At 40.4% G+C, this 15,447-nt stretch overlaps 1 protein-coding gene across 1 annotated transcript in view; it reads left to right on the top strand.

The window, feature by feature from the left end:
• The window catches only part of adarb2 (adenosine deaminase RNA specific B2 (inactive)), a 330,090-nt gene that overhangs the window by 297,263 nt on the left and 17,380 nt on the right, over positions 1-15,447 (top strand). The window contains exons 7-8 of the mRNA XM_079576581.1: positions 1,625-1,776; positions 7,634-7,802. Of these exons, the coding sequence (XP_079432707.1) occupies positions 1,625-1,776; positions 7,634-7,802 (321 nt within the window). The remainder of the gene's footprint in view (positions 1-1,624; positions 1,777-7,633; positions 7,803-15,447) is intronic.

Raw genomic sequence — 15,447 nt, 5'->3', positions numbered from 1 at the left:
TCCCTGTGGACATGTGGACCACACCAGGGTAACCGCGGGGTCTTAAAAAGTCTAAAATTCAAGAATCCAAATTTAAGGCCTTAAAAAGTCTAAAATCCGGCCTATTTGAACTGCATAATTCACAATGAAGTAGTTTGTCCAAATGTTTAGAAATAGCCACAACTTGCTCAGAATGTAAAGAATCAAGCAGGACAGCATAAGTTTTGTTAACATAAAACCTACACTATGTTGTGGCCTAATAATAATATAATAAAAAAATAATTATGACAATTAATTATAAAGTAGTAAAGTTGAAATTATTTTCAAAGTATTTATTTTCATGCAAAAGCCTGTTCATTTTTAGAAAAAGGTGAATGTTTACTAGTTCAAGTATTAAAATTTTCCATTTTCTAAATGGATCAAAAACGGGGGTGGTTTGACTCTGATGACATCGTTCTTGAAACATTATTTATTTGATATCATTTACGTCTGAACGTGTGCGTTTTTGGCCTATAAAAACTATAAATATCAGTTGTTTCCTCTCATTCGGTTGATAATTGTGAATAATTGTAATAAAAATATAATAATCTCTCACAATAATGGTGACTCAAAAAAATAAAATCGCGACACCTGAGATAGAGCATGACAGCTCTGCTCTATTTTTATTATGGGTTAGGGTTGAATGGTTTACATGTTAAAAAAGGGGAAAAATTAAGTTGTTACAGTTTGACACTTTGATTTTTGTGATTATATGATTTTTCTTTACATTCTATTTACATTGCACTTTTAAAACAGGTCTTATTTTTGAGATTTTGTGGTCTTTAAAAGGTCTTTAAAAGGTCTTAAATTTGACTTGTCCACCCCTGCAGAGAAATATGAAGGGGGGAAAAAGACACATCTCTATTTTTGATTTATGGATTTCAATAGTTTTATGCATAAACCCTTTGATTTACTCTATTTTTTTATTTTGGCTGTAAAAGGAAAACATCACGTTCAAACCAAACATGGATTCACCAGGACTGGTCCACCTGGATTACAACCGCCCAGCATCCCTCTAGTCTAGACACGCCCCTGTTTACTTCACCTGCCAGTGGCTCCAGTTCTGCCATACTGATGACATTTGTTTAAAAACATCAAAATAAATCAACAAACTGCCAGTAAAAATTAAGTGAAACATCAGCTACATTTGTCAGCAGCTAAAGCAGCTCATTTATCCAGTCTTCCCTGGTTGTTACTCCGAGTCGCCTGCAGTCTTGGGCATACATTATGGCGTCTTCAGGCCCCAGTCGAGCTCCGCAGTCGGCTGATTCATCAGATTGTGGTGGCCCCGAGTGCGGATGTGTGAATGTCAGATTAGCATACACACAGTATAGTGACTTTTTGTCTTGGTGGCAGGTACGGCCCGAGTGTGGCTAATGGGCGAGATAAGTCATAATGAAATGACCAAACAAAATGCCACAAGTGCCATATTTACTCTGAGGAGATGGAGGAGGGGGGGGCGGGAGAGGGGGCGGGAAAGGCCTCAGACGTGGACAGCATCAAAATAGCAGAGCAGTGCTAATATTAACCATTCATGCAAACCAACGCAGTCTTGGAATGATCTCAGGAGTGTTCTTGATTGATGTTTTCCTCATTTATTTTGCAGCAAGCGCATGGAGGACTGGGAGGAGTCGATCTTCGTGCGGCACAAAGAGAGCAGCTTCAGGTTGAAAGATAACGTCCATTTTCACATGTACATCAGCACGTCGCCCTGTGGAGACGGGAGGATCAACTCGCCCTACGAAATCTCCAACGACTGTAAGAGCAACTCCTCCGCATGGGTTTAGGTTCATTCAATTGCACAGTACATTTCGTTGTGGTTGTTTTTGTAAAAACTACTCAACTCAACTCAAACTCAATCATTCCCTATACATTGATGATACTTCACCCTACTCCAGTGTCTGCGTACAATGGTGTATGAATGAAAGTGTGAATGGGTGACTGGTTCCTTACTGTAAAGAGCTTTGGGCTGATAAAGGTATAAAAGCGCTATAAAAATCCATTTACCAAGTACAGAAAATGACTCATGAACTTTCACTGAAGATTGACAACACCTGTACAACTGAGAGCCTACACAGACAGTATTTCAAAATCCAAGCGCAATAGAGCAAGAGACTTTTAGAATTTAAAATTTAAAATACTGCCGTTATCGTTCACCTAAAAGTATTTGGACTCCAAAGTGTGTTAGATGTACAGTATTTACTAATCTAATTCACTCTATTTAAACAACTTGAAAGTTTCAAAGTGCTGCACAAAGTTAATCAAAGAAGGAAATAGGGCTAGGACTTTTCCGATTAATTGCTATGAATTAATTACATATGGTTTAATGCAATTAAAAATATGAATTGAAATTAATCCCACTTAAAGCGGCACAGACACTTTTTCCGTTTCCCTTTTTCCTGCAAGACATTGCTTAGGAACGAACATCTTGTAAAGCCAAGAACAATTTTACTGTCATTCTTGTTTTATTCACACAGTTAAGCCACATAAACTTATTTAAAAGGTTCATTCTTGCATAAAAATCTAATTGATTTTGCCGTTTGTGAAATGATCACACAGGCCTCACATCTCCACGAAAATAAAACATCTAAAGCACACCTTTAAAAAATAAATACAACCCCTAAAAAAGGCCATAATTAACTCGATTAAAAATGTTATCAAGTCCCACCAGTAGAATAAAAAATAAAATCTAGTAAACAAATGCAAGTAGTGACCAGGCAGCTGACAGAGTTGTTTTTCTCTCCACTTCTTTATATTGTTTTAAAGCTACACCGCGTAGAATTTTTCCCAAAAAATAAAATTGAAATACAAGCTTTTATTTTATGACAGATATTTTCAGCATTGAAAAATACCTCAAACAAACATGTGATTTTGCTGTAAGCGGCTCTGCTCTCCTAAGAGATGACATAACTTTACCGGGAGTGTGTACGTCTCCAGCTCGTTTCCATGGAGATGTCGACTAAAGTCAGCAGAATTTGAGATTTAAACATGTTAGGTTCCCATCCAAATCCATTTTTTGATTTCTCACTGCAGAAATAGCATTTTCCATCAAGCTGGTCACTAGGAGCAAGTTTTGCACAGTATAGTCCAAAATGTTGCACAGTGTACCTTTAAGTTTATTTCCCCCTAAAGTGGCAGATTTCTTAACAGCTTTCCATCATAAAATATTGTAAAGAAACTCCCTGGTGAAACTAAAATCTGCTTTAGCTGTCAACTATGCTAATGGCTGACATTATATAAAAAATGAAATAAATATTTAAAACAACAAGACGGATTGATTGTATACAGATTAGTTCAGGTCTTGGCGCTGCTTTAATTTCTTTTTATGCACTGAATTAGCATCAAGACAAAAACAGATGCCTTAATGAATACAGAGGTGAAGTATTTACATCTAAGTTAAAGTTTTGAGCGATTTTCTGAGTCATAATTACAGACGTGTATTAGAAGACTGTCACTTCTCACTCCTCTTTTACATTAATAAAACCATTCGAGAGCAAATCCAGTCTCCATGTTCCAAAACAGGCCTCTACTGTGCTCTACGGCCTGTCAACAAACAAATTGAACAACAAACAGAGTGGGCAAAAATATGATACTGTTCTCAGAGTTGTCACAGGGCGAAACTGTATTTTTAGAAACAAAAAAAGTCTTTGGAGCCGGGCTTTTTAGTTGTTTTTGACATGTGTAAAGTCCCCATTGGTTTCCATGTTATAGCAAACCTTCTGGAGTCGCCTCTGGCCACTAGGGGGTGTTATCGCAGCAATGTCAGCACCACACCAAGGACGAGATGAGTTCCGCTTATTGTGCATTGAACTGATAACGGGATTTACGGCTCTTTACAGGGAACCGAGTCTTTGGGATCTGTTCATTTCAAAGAGCCGTTCCAAAGACTGGCTCTTTTTGATGTAGAGTTTGAATAACACCAGCTAGATAACTCACAATATCTGAGACGTGATCAATAAAAGGCACTTTTTAAAATCTTTTTTATCTAAAATTACAATGGGACTGGTGTTTTTTGAATCAAATCTTGTGCCTACACTGATAAAAAGAGGCGGGTAAAATTGACTGGAAAAAAGATCTGTCTCTTTAACATTGAGATCCGGTTCGAACCATCATCCCACACTTAACCTCTTAACCCCTGCCTGAACCGAGCACATAATATGCCAAATATCCTGAACTCTTATTATTTCAGTGCCCTCTGCTGGACATGTGTGGAACTCTGTCCTTTTTTTTAAATGTAATGCCCCCTAGTGGCTAGAATGAGCATTGTGGTTATTCTTAAAAAATTCATAACTCTGCAAAGGAATGCGCTAGAGACTGGAATTTAAAGCAGTACTAAGTAACGTGTTTACCTTAATAAATCCTTTCCGTAGTCCTTGTGGGGGTAATACAAGTGTTTATGGGATGATTGGAGGGTCTTTCATCTCCCCCTGGTGTCTCTGGCCAGAAAACCATGCTTGCAACTTGACTGCCACCGGACCGGAGCACCAATACACTCTAATAGAATCATGAAGAAGAAGCTAACAGGCTAACGGGCAAAGCTAACTGCGGGCTAGCGCCACTTTAACAGTATTTACAGCCAAGTTTGAGTGAAAAAAAAAATATTTCCACTGTATAATTGGATGTACAATGTCCCTCTTTCCATTTTTATGTCAGCGTAGTATTTACTCTCCAAGACAATTAATACGTTAAAAAATCGGAACTTGCTACAACACTTGCAGTTGCGCTTATGGCCTCAAGGGGCAAGGGGCTGGGTTAAATCATCTCGCGGGCCGGATCAGGCCCGTGAGCCGTATGTTTGACACCCTTGCATTAACCAAACATTTGTGACACAACGCACCACCACAACTGTATCGAGGTTGGTGTTTACTTTTTTGGTTTGTTTCGTTTTGCATCCTTGACAACAAAAAGTAGATTTTAGAGCGGCCATTTTGTTTTTGCAAATGACCTCTTTCCATATTAGCTCCAAAAATAACTTGCTTTTTTCTTTTTTTTTAATGCGCAGATGTCACACCCTATTACCACCAGTGAGTCCTTACATTAACGACTCGAGTTAAATACTCTCGCTCTTCTTCCCCCCCCTGTTTCCCCTCCCCTCTCTGCCCTCTCCCTGACGCTCCTCCGTGCTGACTGGATCGCATTTTCCTGCTTACCCTTTCAAAACAAATTGCATATTTATTTAGCTATTTTAGCCTGCCCTGCCACTTCGGTAATCTGCCACTTTGTGAATACATTACCAGCAAACGTCTCAGCGCTAAGCCTTTTTAAATGTGATACCGCTCTCTGCGCTTCTGTCACTGGAACAGAATTTCAACTCTGTGGTCAGGAAATCGTTGAAGGGGGAAAAAAATGGCTAAGCACCTTTTCCGCTCGGTGTCGAAACAGAAAGTACGAGGCTTAATAACTGTGGCTGTCACAAATCGACGGGCAAAACTAATGCTGTATAAATTAGACGTTATTAAGACAACAAAAAAAGAAACACGGCATTTCGCAACAAATTCTGACAATATTTTTAATCCTTTGCTTTGTTTATGATGCAAAAATGTGGCCTTCTGTGCTCAGCGACTGGGGGAAAACACGCTGCGTTCAAATGCTGGGATTATTAGCAAAATGGAAATTGTTGTGATCTTAATTCTGTATGAAACGTGCTGCTTGTGACTCAAGTGTTGGCCTAAATATAGAAATAAACCACCCACTGCTGGGGAAAGTAACATTTGGACAGAGAACGCGTTGCCATGACGCCGGGATGAAAACTTAAAGCTAATTCGAGTGATTAATTTTATAGTGGAGTTATAAGCACTTTAGTTTTGGGCATTTGGGACCAGTTTATTCTCTGTGACACAGCGACTCGAGTTCTCCAACACGGCATCAAATTATAGGACCTCGCACAGATTATAGGACCTCGCACAAATTATAGGACCTCGCACATATTATAGGACCTCGCACAGATTATAGGACCTCGCACAAATTATAGGACCTCGCACAGATTATAGGACCTCGCACAAATTATAGGACCTCGCACAAATTATAGGACCTCGCACAAATTATAGGACCTCGCACAAATTATAGGACCTCGCACAGATTATAAGACCTCGCACAAATTATAGGACCTTGTACAGATTATAGGACCTCGCACAGATTATAGGACCTCGCACAGATTATAGGACCTCGCACAGATTATAGGACCTCGCACAGATTATAGGACCTCGCACAAATTATAGGACCTCGCACAGATTATAGGACCTCGCACAGATTATAGGACCTCGCACAGATTATAGGACCTCGCACAAATTATAGAACCTCGCACAGGCACTTTCACGCCGCCATATTGGATAATGTTTCTCATGCAACTAATGTCAAACTGAACCTGGATTGAAATCACAAAGCTACTAGCTCAAAGATATTTAATAAAACTCAAGATAGGAAGTGGCTTTAGTAATACATTTTAACAAATGGCAATTCTGGCGGCCATCTTGTGACTGGCCCCTCTAACCCAGTGCAGTGTCCTCAGTTTCCTTGAGACTGTTTTGATCCATTTTTAGTTATTTCATGACTCTTTGATCATTGTGACCGACCTTATGTCATATCTGACTAGAAAATGACGTTTGTGTTGTGTTTTCAAATGTTTTTCCACTTGCATAGGATGCACAGACTTTAGCTTCATTTGTTCATGGATTTTCCTCTGTCAAACACTTCAAATCATTCAGTTCTATTTATATCAAATCTAACATTCATGTTCTACTTTAAAACAGAATTTATGTACTTTTTAATACGACCTGACAAATGTTTATTGAACATGGGACAGTGGCACAATAAATGCTATTACCCCTGGATGGAGAAAACAAAGCTAAAACAACACGACAAAAAAGAGACATTTCAAAGAAATTACATCCTGACTGAGATATCTCGATCTAGAAGTAATAAACCAATCACAAAGAATGAGTGTATCTCATCAATGAATATTTTTGCTCCTGGTTTTGCATTGGTTGCTATAGGGGTTAGCCTCGCTGGCCAGTCACAAGATGGCCAATGTCTATCCTGCCTTTCTCACGTGTTTTACTGTCATAGAGAGGCAAAAGGAATTACTACAACCAGGGGGTACTGTGCATCTTAAAGCAAAAATATATAATACGAAACATTTAAATGCTAATGAATTATTAGCAAGCTGTGAGGTCTAACATACTGCAATATAAAAAGCCTTCTGGCAACAGAAAGATGCCATGTAAATATTTGAAACTTACCAAACTAAACCTACCAAAACAGTAATAAAACAATCCCTCATTAAAATCAGTGAAGTTGAAAATTGCAGATGGGTTTGGTGTAATATAGAGCAGGCAACGCCAGGCCTATAATGTGGAAATACGTAAATCTCAAGGCAAAACATCTCATTTGGTCATATGTGATGTGCAATGCAGGCAGTTTACTAGGAGGTTCGGCCCTTGACGTTTTGACGATGTCCCTCCAATAATCAAACTACCCCTGATCCATGGCTTCTATCAAATGAGGTGTACAATTAGCCCTGCGCTAATATCAAAGCCTCATATCAGTCAGTCAGTCGGTCAGTGTGATTGTAGTTTGTGCTGTTGCAGAGTGAACTAACTATTGTTGTTTTTGTCAGTGCACAGCAGCCGACACCTGGTGAGGAAGCAGCGCAGTCACCTGAGGACGAAGATCGAGTCCGGAGAGGGGACGGTGCCGGTCCGAAGCAGAGGCCCGGTCCAGACCTGGGACGGGGTGCTACAGGGGGAGCAGCTCATCACCATGTCCTGCACTGACAAGATCACAAGGTCAGTGTAGAAGGTCTAAATTTGTCTCTAAATCGAGACAAATCTGGAGTAAATCTGGTTTTCTTAGTAACTTTCCCAAGCCATGCTTTGTGGTGTATTGTTTGTTCTCGCAGCAAATCTAAGTTCTGACCATTTGGAGAAACGTTTTTATGGTCACTGAGCATAATGACACATCCATGTTTTGCTAATGCTACCAGCCTGTGTCGCTTGTTTCTCCTGAATGTGGTATTAACATATAAATAGGAATATTGTATTGATGCATTGAAAACATTACAGCGTTACAGAAAACCTTGTCATTGATGAGAACATGTTTCTACCAACAGTTTCGCTCAATCTCACCATCTCAATCACGAGGCAAGTGTTCAGTGTTTTGCCGAAGGGAACGGTGTCATTGTCAACAACAGAGGCTGAAATTGGACATGTTTATCCATCCTCATAATTCAGCTTTATAGTACAACCCATCGGGATGCATTTCCATATGTTGAACGCACCAAATGGGAGAAATTTCCCAAGTCTACTTTGCAACAACACTTGCCAGATCAAAGAGAAAAACATTTAACATTAAGGAGAGAAACTATTTTTTAAAGGGAAACATTTGGACCTTTTCTTATGGGAAATTTTCCCATAAGAAAAGGTCCAAATGTTTCCCCTGATCGTTATTTGCTAGTAATTGGATTCACAAACCTGACACATTATTTTTAAGGCTTTAAGTCCTTTTATTGGGTCATGGCGACGTGTAAACAAGCAGCAACCTCCCTCTCTTTTGGTACAGCTGCGTTGTTCTGTGAACTGCATTTGTGGTTCTGTGTTCCACACTGTTTGACTGGATCTTTTTGTACGACTTTGCCGTGTTTTTGTGAGATTCTGAAGATTTTTTTACTGCAGGGAGTCTTTCATGGTCCTGAAGAAAGCAGCTTTTTAAAAGTAAACAAACAGCAGCTTATGAGCTAGAGACATTTGAGACCTACAACTTTCTTCTTCTGAAACACTGAAGAGGCACCAAGAGCCTCCACAGCTGCAGCACAGTGGAGGCGTCACAAGTGGAGCTACAGGAAACAAAAAAGGGACAAACGAGGAGGTATCCGAGCAAGACTCACAGCTAAGCCACACATGGGGCGGCACGGTGGCGCAGCGGTTAGCGCTCGTGCTTCATAGCTAGAAAGTCCTGGGTTCGATTCCCACCTGGACGTGGCCATTCTGTGTGGAGTTTGCATATTCTCCCTGTGTCTGAGTGGGTTTCCTACGGGTACTCCGGTTTCCCCTGCCACTAAAAACATGTACAATAGGCCAAGATGAATGAGAGTGTGAGTGTGGGACAACGGATGGAAATTAGCCCAAGGCTACAATCCGGTGTGGCGTGTTTACATGCATGAGTCCCATGTATGTTCATTAACGTGCACTGTTCCTGCCAAATAAACATGCCCTCTATCCCTACTATAGTTCTGGCTAATGGTCGTTCACTGGAGAATAAAGCAGATTAACTCTTCCTAGAAGATGGTGAAAGCCTGTTGTGGAGCAGAGGGAGCTGCAGGAGGAAGAAGGTAGAGCCAGTGCAGGACACCACGCTCTGAAACAGGCTCTAACACAGGGTGCAGGGGTTAAGTCACAGAGCCCCGAAACTTGCCCTCTTCTTAAAACAAATAGGTTCTATGCATTGTTGCTCATTGGCTTCGCACAACAACTTTAACATTACAAAAAAAGTAAAATCCAAATTGAGCATTGAACATGGCCTCAAACACCATACTTTTTTTATCTTCTAATTTTTGCAAATCCATAACAGGTCTCAGTCTTTATCTAGTACATGAACATTTAAAAACCCAGGCATATGTGGACTGAAGGAGAAGCTTAAGTTCTTACGGAGCCGTGACGCAGACGGCAGGTGGATCTATCGGTGACATTTGTTTAGTGCATGTTCTCTGTTTGTGCGTCGGAGTCATAATCCAGGCTGTATGTGAAATCTTTACCTGCCTGTTCGCAGATATCGACCCCTCATATGAACAGCTAATCCCACAGTAATGAATTAGTGCCTTTGTCCTTAAACTGCACATCAGCTCTTCTTATGGTCGTGTCTTGATCAATGTTTATTATGTTGGTTCATATTTAATTTTATTTATAGCAAAGGTTTTCAGAAAGTATTCAAAAAAGGTGTCATGCTCTAATATTTTTTTGCCTTTAGCTTTAATAACAACTCGCATCCCTGCACTATCAAAAGATCCAGTGTTATTGATGATTGATGTTCTCCAGCACATCCCAAAGATTCTCAGTGGGAACCGAGCGCATTATCTCCAGTTCAGCTTTACCCAAATCTAAAAACTTCTCAACTGGAAAGCAGTGTAAACAGTGAAACGTCTCATTTGAAAGCTAAGGCCTACAAAAGTAATTGGAACTTTCCATGTTTTCGTCTCCTTTTTGTTGCTTTTTGTTAGTTTTTTTGGTCAGGTCACTTTTTTTTTACATTTTTTGTCACTTTTTTTTTGCATTTTTGTCACTTTTGTGTTAATTTTTTTTCACTTTTTTGTACATTTTATCACTTTTTTACATTTGTTGTGACTTTTTAGTGCATTTTATGACTTATTTGTTTCCTTTTTTCTTTTCATTTTCTTTGCTTTTTTTTTCGTTTCTGCCACGTTTTTGTCACTGTTATGTTGCAATTTTGTTGCTTTTCCGGCACGTTTTATTTTATGCTTTTTTTTTTTTCAAGAAGTTTTTAGATTTGGGTAAAACCAAACTGGAGAAAATGTGTTTTGTTCAGGCGTGGGTTAAGAGGTCAAGATCTGGACTCGTGACGGCAAATCCATCTCCCTGAATCACTCATTCACAATGTGAGCTCGATGAATCCTGGCTTTGTCATCTTGGAATATGCCTGTGCCATCAGGGAAGAAGAAACCCATTGATGGAATAACCTGGTCATTCAGGATGTTCATCTGATCTCATTCTTTGGGCTCATAGTGTTGCTGAAACCTAGACCTGACCGACTGCGACAACCCCAGATCAGAAGAGTTTGTTAAATCCCGGTGGCATTTCAGTTTTCGGGCTCTCTCCCCCCAAAACAGTTTCATCAACTATAAAATAGACACGCTTGGTGCATCAACATGGCAAAATTCAAACAAAATGAGCTTGTGCTTTCATCAGGGTCAAGGAAGAACTGGCTAAAAGCAGGAAGTCTATTGAAGATGGCGTGACAACCCACATTTCCTCCTTAAAACGTCTTGCTTGTGTTATGAAGGTCATCACAACAAGCCACTCTCTTTTTTTTTCCAACCTTGACCAATGGATTCAATTTACATTCAGTTTTTCCGACGCAATTTCAACTAAACCATTCAAATATTTCACTTAGCGAAACGTTTAACGTGCCGAACAAATGAAAAATGTTCTTCCTCCAACAACATCTGAAAGGTATGGGGACGGACAGAGGTGCAGCGCCTTGAAACCGGCTCCAATTCAGCTCATCTTTTTTACAGTTTTATAGAATAAAAGAACAGATTTGGATGAATGTCAGATGTGTCTAATTCATTTGAAGAACAATATTTTTATTTGCTACATGCACAACACATTACTTTTCAATAAAGTTTTTCTAAAATATGAAATTTTGTCAAACAAGGTTTAAGAAAAATGAATCCAGCTCAAAACAAAATAGAACTAAATCCCATAAATCATGACTAAAACGTAACTTTTGCACATGTTTAAGCTACGATGCGTTTTTGAGCAAAGTGGAACATTTTGCATTTTAATGAACATTTAAACAAATGTGAATATGTGGGATTATAGCTCTGGGCTACTTTCCACATGTAGACTCCCAGCAGGTTGATGCCACAAATATTGGATATTGTTGGTCATTTTTATACTCACTACTGCCACCTCAGGTCATACGCTTAACTGCAGTCTCTATATTAAGCTCGTGCATGACGGCACTTCAGACCCGACCCCTTTTTGAGTGACAGTGCAGGATTTTAGAGGCAGTTGTGGTGAACAGGTCTGAGCTCATTCTGAACCTTAGGACAGGGCTGGAACATGTAGGGGGAGGAAAATACTTAATTTTAGCATTAATTTTGACATCCATCCTTTAAAAGCGAACAATAATGTACATTTCTTCCAATTAAAACTCTTTGTTTTGAATTTGTATTTGAATTTGCCACCGCCGGACTCAACAAGCATCAGAACTTGGTATCTAAAGAAAAATATTAGTTTCGTTAACTGTTTTTGATACCAGTAGCACTGGGAAAGGAATAATCATCTTGAAGAAGAAATGACATAAATCTGTTTATGAGGTTAAATCTAAAGTGTGAGTAGATTTTGTCTTTTCTTAGATCAGATAAAACCTCTTATTGGCAATGGGATAATTGTGTATAATTTCAAGTGAAAAATGCATATTTTAAAAGTAAATGTGTTTGATTTCAAGGGGGATTTACACATGTTCCATTTGCATCCACATCTTTACCTGATCTTAGATTAGTTCAAGCTTACTCAAATTCAACATAAAGAACCTTTTAAAGGAAAGCCATTTTAAAGGAACAGGCCGTTTTTACATACTGAGATATGTTCTTGCCTGAGCTTAGATGAGTTGATGTGTACCTGTCTGGTCTTTGTGCCAATGGAAGAGCTTGGCCACTTCCAACTTCACCCCCGTTTGGAGCTATAGGAATATGTTGGTAGAGGCCAAATGCTAACAACATCTTTGGTCTTTGAGCGTGACTAAGGGCACACACAAAGACCAGACAGGCACACCTCAAATTGTCTAAGCTCAGGTAAGAACATATCTCAGTATGGAAAAAATGGTGGCCTGTTCCTTTAAGTAATTCATCTCATTCAAGAGGGTTTTTTATTGGTATTGTTTAACGCTGGATAGCCCCAAATCCTCTGCTCTCCTAAACCAAACATCTCAGAAAACTCGCCAAATCAATAGTTTCGGACAGTAAGCAGAACCCTCCCCCTCTGGACACAGACACTGGACACAAGGGCTCGTTTTAGCAGGAGTTTTGTTCCACTTCTGCTATTCTCAACAAATCACTGATTCATATGTCATAGTTTGCCTGATGTTTTTGCTAGAAAGTGAGCTGTAAACCAAAATGCAAAATGGGTAAATCTCAATCCGATGAAAGACCCTCTGATCATGTCTTCTTGCGATATGGTTCGGAAGTGGGCGGGCGCCGTCCAGCTCCATTTGCCCAATTCGATTCAGTCGGACAGGGCAGGGACGCTGTGATTAAATCTACCCAGGTCACAACGAGGGGGTGAAAGCAATTACTCGACAGAAATAGAGTGACGCTGCAGACAGAGGAAGCGGAGGCGACGCCGCTGTAGCTGGAGGTTCACCTTTTTGTGCGCCGTGGCCCGTCCCTTCCTCTGTGCGCGTTTTATTCGGCTGTAAATGATCAGTGGATGTCGTTAAAGCGAGCGGAGCGTCGAGGGGAGATGGATCAAGGTCAGCGCGCCGGGCCGCACACTCCCACAGACCGGGTTTACTGATTTTGAAAAGAGGGTGTTTCCTTAAACGGCCCGAAATCGTGAAGCTTAGATGTGTATATGTGTTTGTGTAATTGGCTAAATTTGCGATGGACTTAAAGGAATTTATTTTCTTCATGACACTGAGGCAAGAGCATGTGTTAAATGCAGCAACTTTATCCATGGTTGAGCCAAGAATTCTTTGATTTTGACCTAAAATAATGTTGAAATAACTTAAAATGTGACTACCTATATTGACATTAGCAGATACATAATGCAGGGGTGGGCAACGTCAGGCCCGGGGGCCAAGTCCGGCCCTCTAGCACTGAACCTCTGGCCCCCAATATGATTTTGAGAAATAGTATTATGCAAATAAGGGATCAAATACCTGTTGAAGTACTTTTTATAGTGTATTTTTTTATTGCAGAACATCCTATTTGGTCATATATAACGTAAGACAGTGATTCTCAGCTGGTGGGTCGGGACTCAACAGTGGGCCGCGAGCCTATAGGGAACTTTCTTTTTCAATATAAACACACTGGAGTCTGTTCGAATAAATATTATTGGGTTGTTTTTATCATAATTTCAGATTTCAAAGCAAATCCACGGCTTGTTCTAAAAAAAAATGTGTGGTAAATACAATATTTTATACAATATATGACAAATTTTAGTTTTATTTAATAATAATAATAATGCATCAGTTTTATATAGCGCTTTTCTGGACACTCAAAGACGCTTTACATTGCACTATTCATTCACTCCATACTCGGTGGTGGTAAGCTACTATTATAGCCACAGCTGCCCTGGGGTAGACTGACAGAAGCGAGGCAACCAGTCTGCGCCATCGGCCCCTCCGACCACCACCACTCACTCACTCACTACATTCGCTAGGCTTCCTGGTGTTACTAAACGGTCTCCCATCCAAGTACTGACCAGGCCCTTCCCTGCTTAGCTTCCAAGGTCTGACGGGATTGGGCGTCACAAAGGCGGTATGACATATTTGGGTCTTAGCTTGTCATTAAAGAGACTAGATGCAAGTTGGTCATTTTATGCTCACTACTGCCACCTCAGGTCATACGTGTAACGGCAGCTTCTATATTCAGCTCGTGCATGACAGCAATTTTCTGAGTGACAGTGCAGGATTTTAGAGGCAGTTGTGGTGAACAGGTCTGGGCTCATGGCTGGAACCTTTTTAGACTCTGTATAGTTCCTTTAAGGTAATGGTGGGTCTCGGAGCCGGACCACTTTAGAACCACAGATGTAAAACAAACACTTCAGACTACAATGGTGAGGTTTGGCCCTCTGTGTTTTGGCAATGATGAAAATCATCCCTCCGTGATGCAAACTTCCCTACATGCTTTATGTCATTAAAAAGCATTAAATCTGACTTGCCGCCGCCTGTAGAAACCCTGCATTGTATAAATCAGATTTTAGTCATTATCTTAATTTCCAAACTCATAATTCAGGCTTGTTGTCGCCTATCATATATAAGATATCAGCGGCGCGATGCTCTGCTGAACTTGGATAATTGCCTTTACACCACTGTTCTATATTCAATTACCCCTTTACGCTGTTAAAAAACGGCATCTTGTTTTTCATTCTAACTTAATCATCACTCAGCGGAGTCACAGTCAATTAACACCGGCGCTTTAAACGGCCCCATTGCCTCCGCCGTACCTGCCAGCTGCCCCGCGCGTCCCCCAACTTCTCCCGCTCATAAAGGAGGAGCCGCGCCGCCCGAAACCGAAATAACTTTAGCCCCAGATATTAATTTACCCAGAATGCAACACCGTGAATCAGCAACATCTTCTAATCTCATGCAAGAAGAGACAGCCATCTGGCCCTAGCCCTGTGCGCGCCCGGATTCATCTCTCTTCGCTCCCCCTCCCTCCTGTCCGTAAACGCTCGGCTATTAAAGTAATGTGATCATCTGCATAAAACGGCAATGGAAATCTAGAACATCATCGTTATATAAAACCCCATTACGGCCCCTCAATTAAATCCAGCTGTCGGCTTCAAATCAAATATTAGCACAGGAACGAAGCCATATGCAAAGACTAAAAAAGGAAAAGAGAAATAAAAAAACTCACGCAAGCGCACCGTCACGGAGGTACGGGAAAGATCCTAAAATAAATATGGCCGCCCCGGTGCGAGCTGGACCGTGGGCGATAAAAGGCGCAGAGTGGAGAGAGTGAGTAAATAA

Source organism: Gobius niger, assembly GCF_951799975.1.
Source record: "Gobius niger genome assembly, chromosome: 18".
NCBI classification, from domain to species: domain Eukaryota; kingdom Metazoa; phylum Chordata; class Actinopteri; order Gobiiformes; family Gobiidae; genus Gobius; species Gobius niger.
Note: the sequence above shows the minus strand (reverse complement) of the source record. Positions and strands in the feature narration are given on the sequence as shown.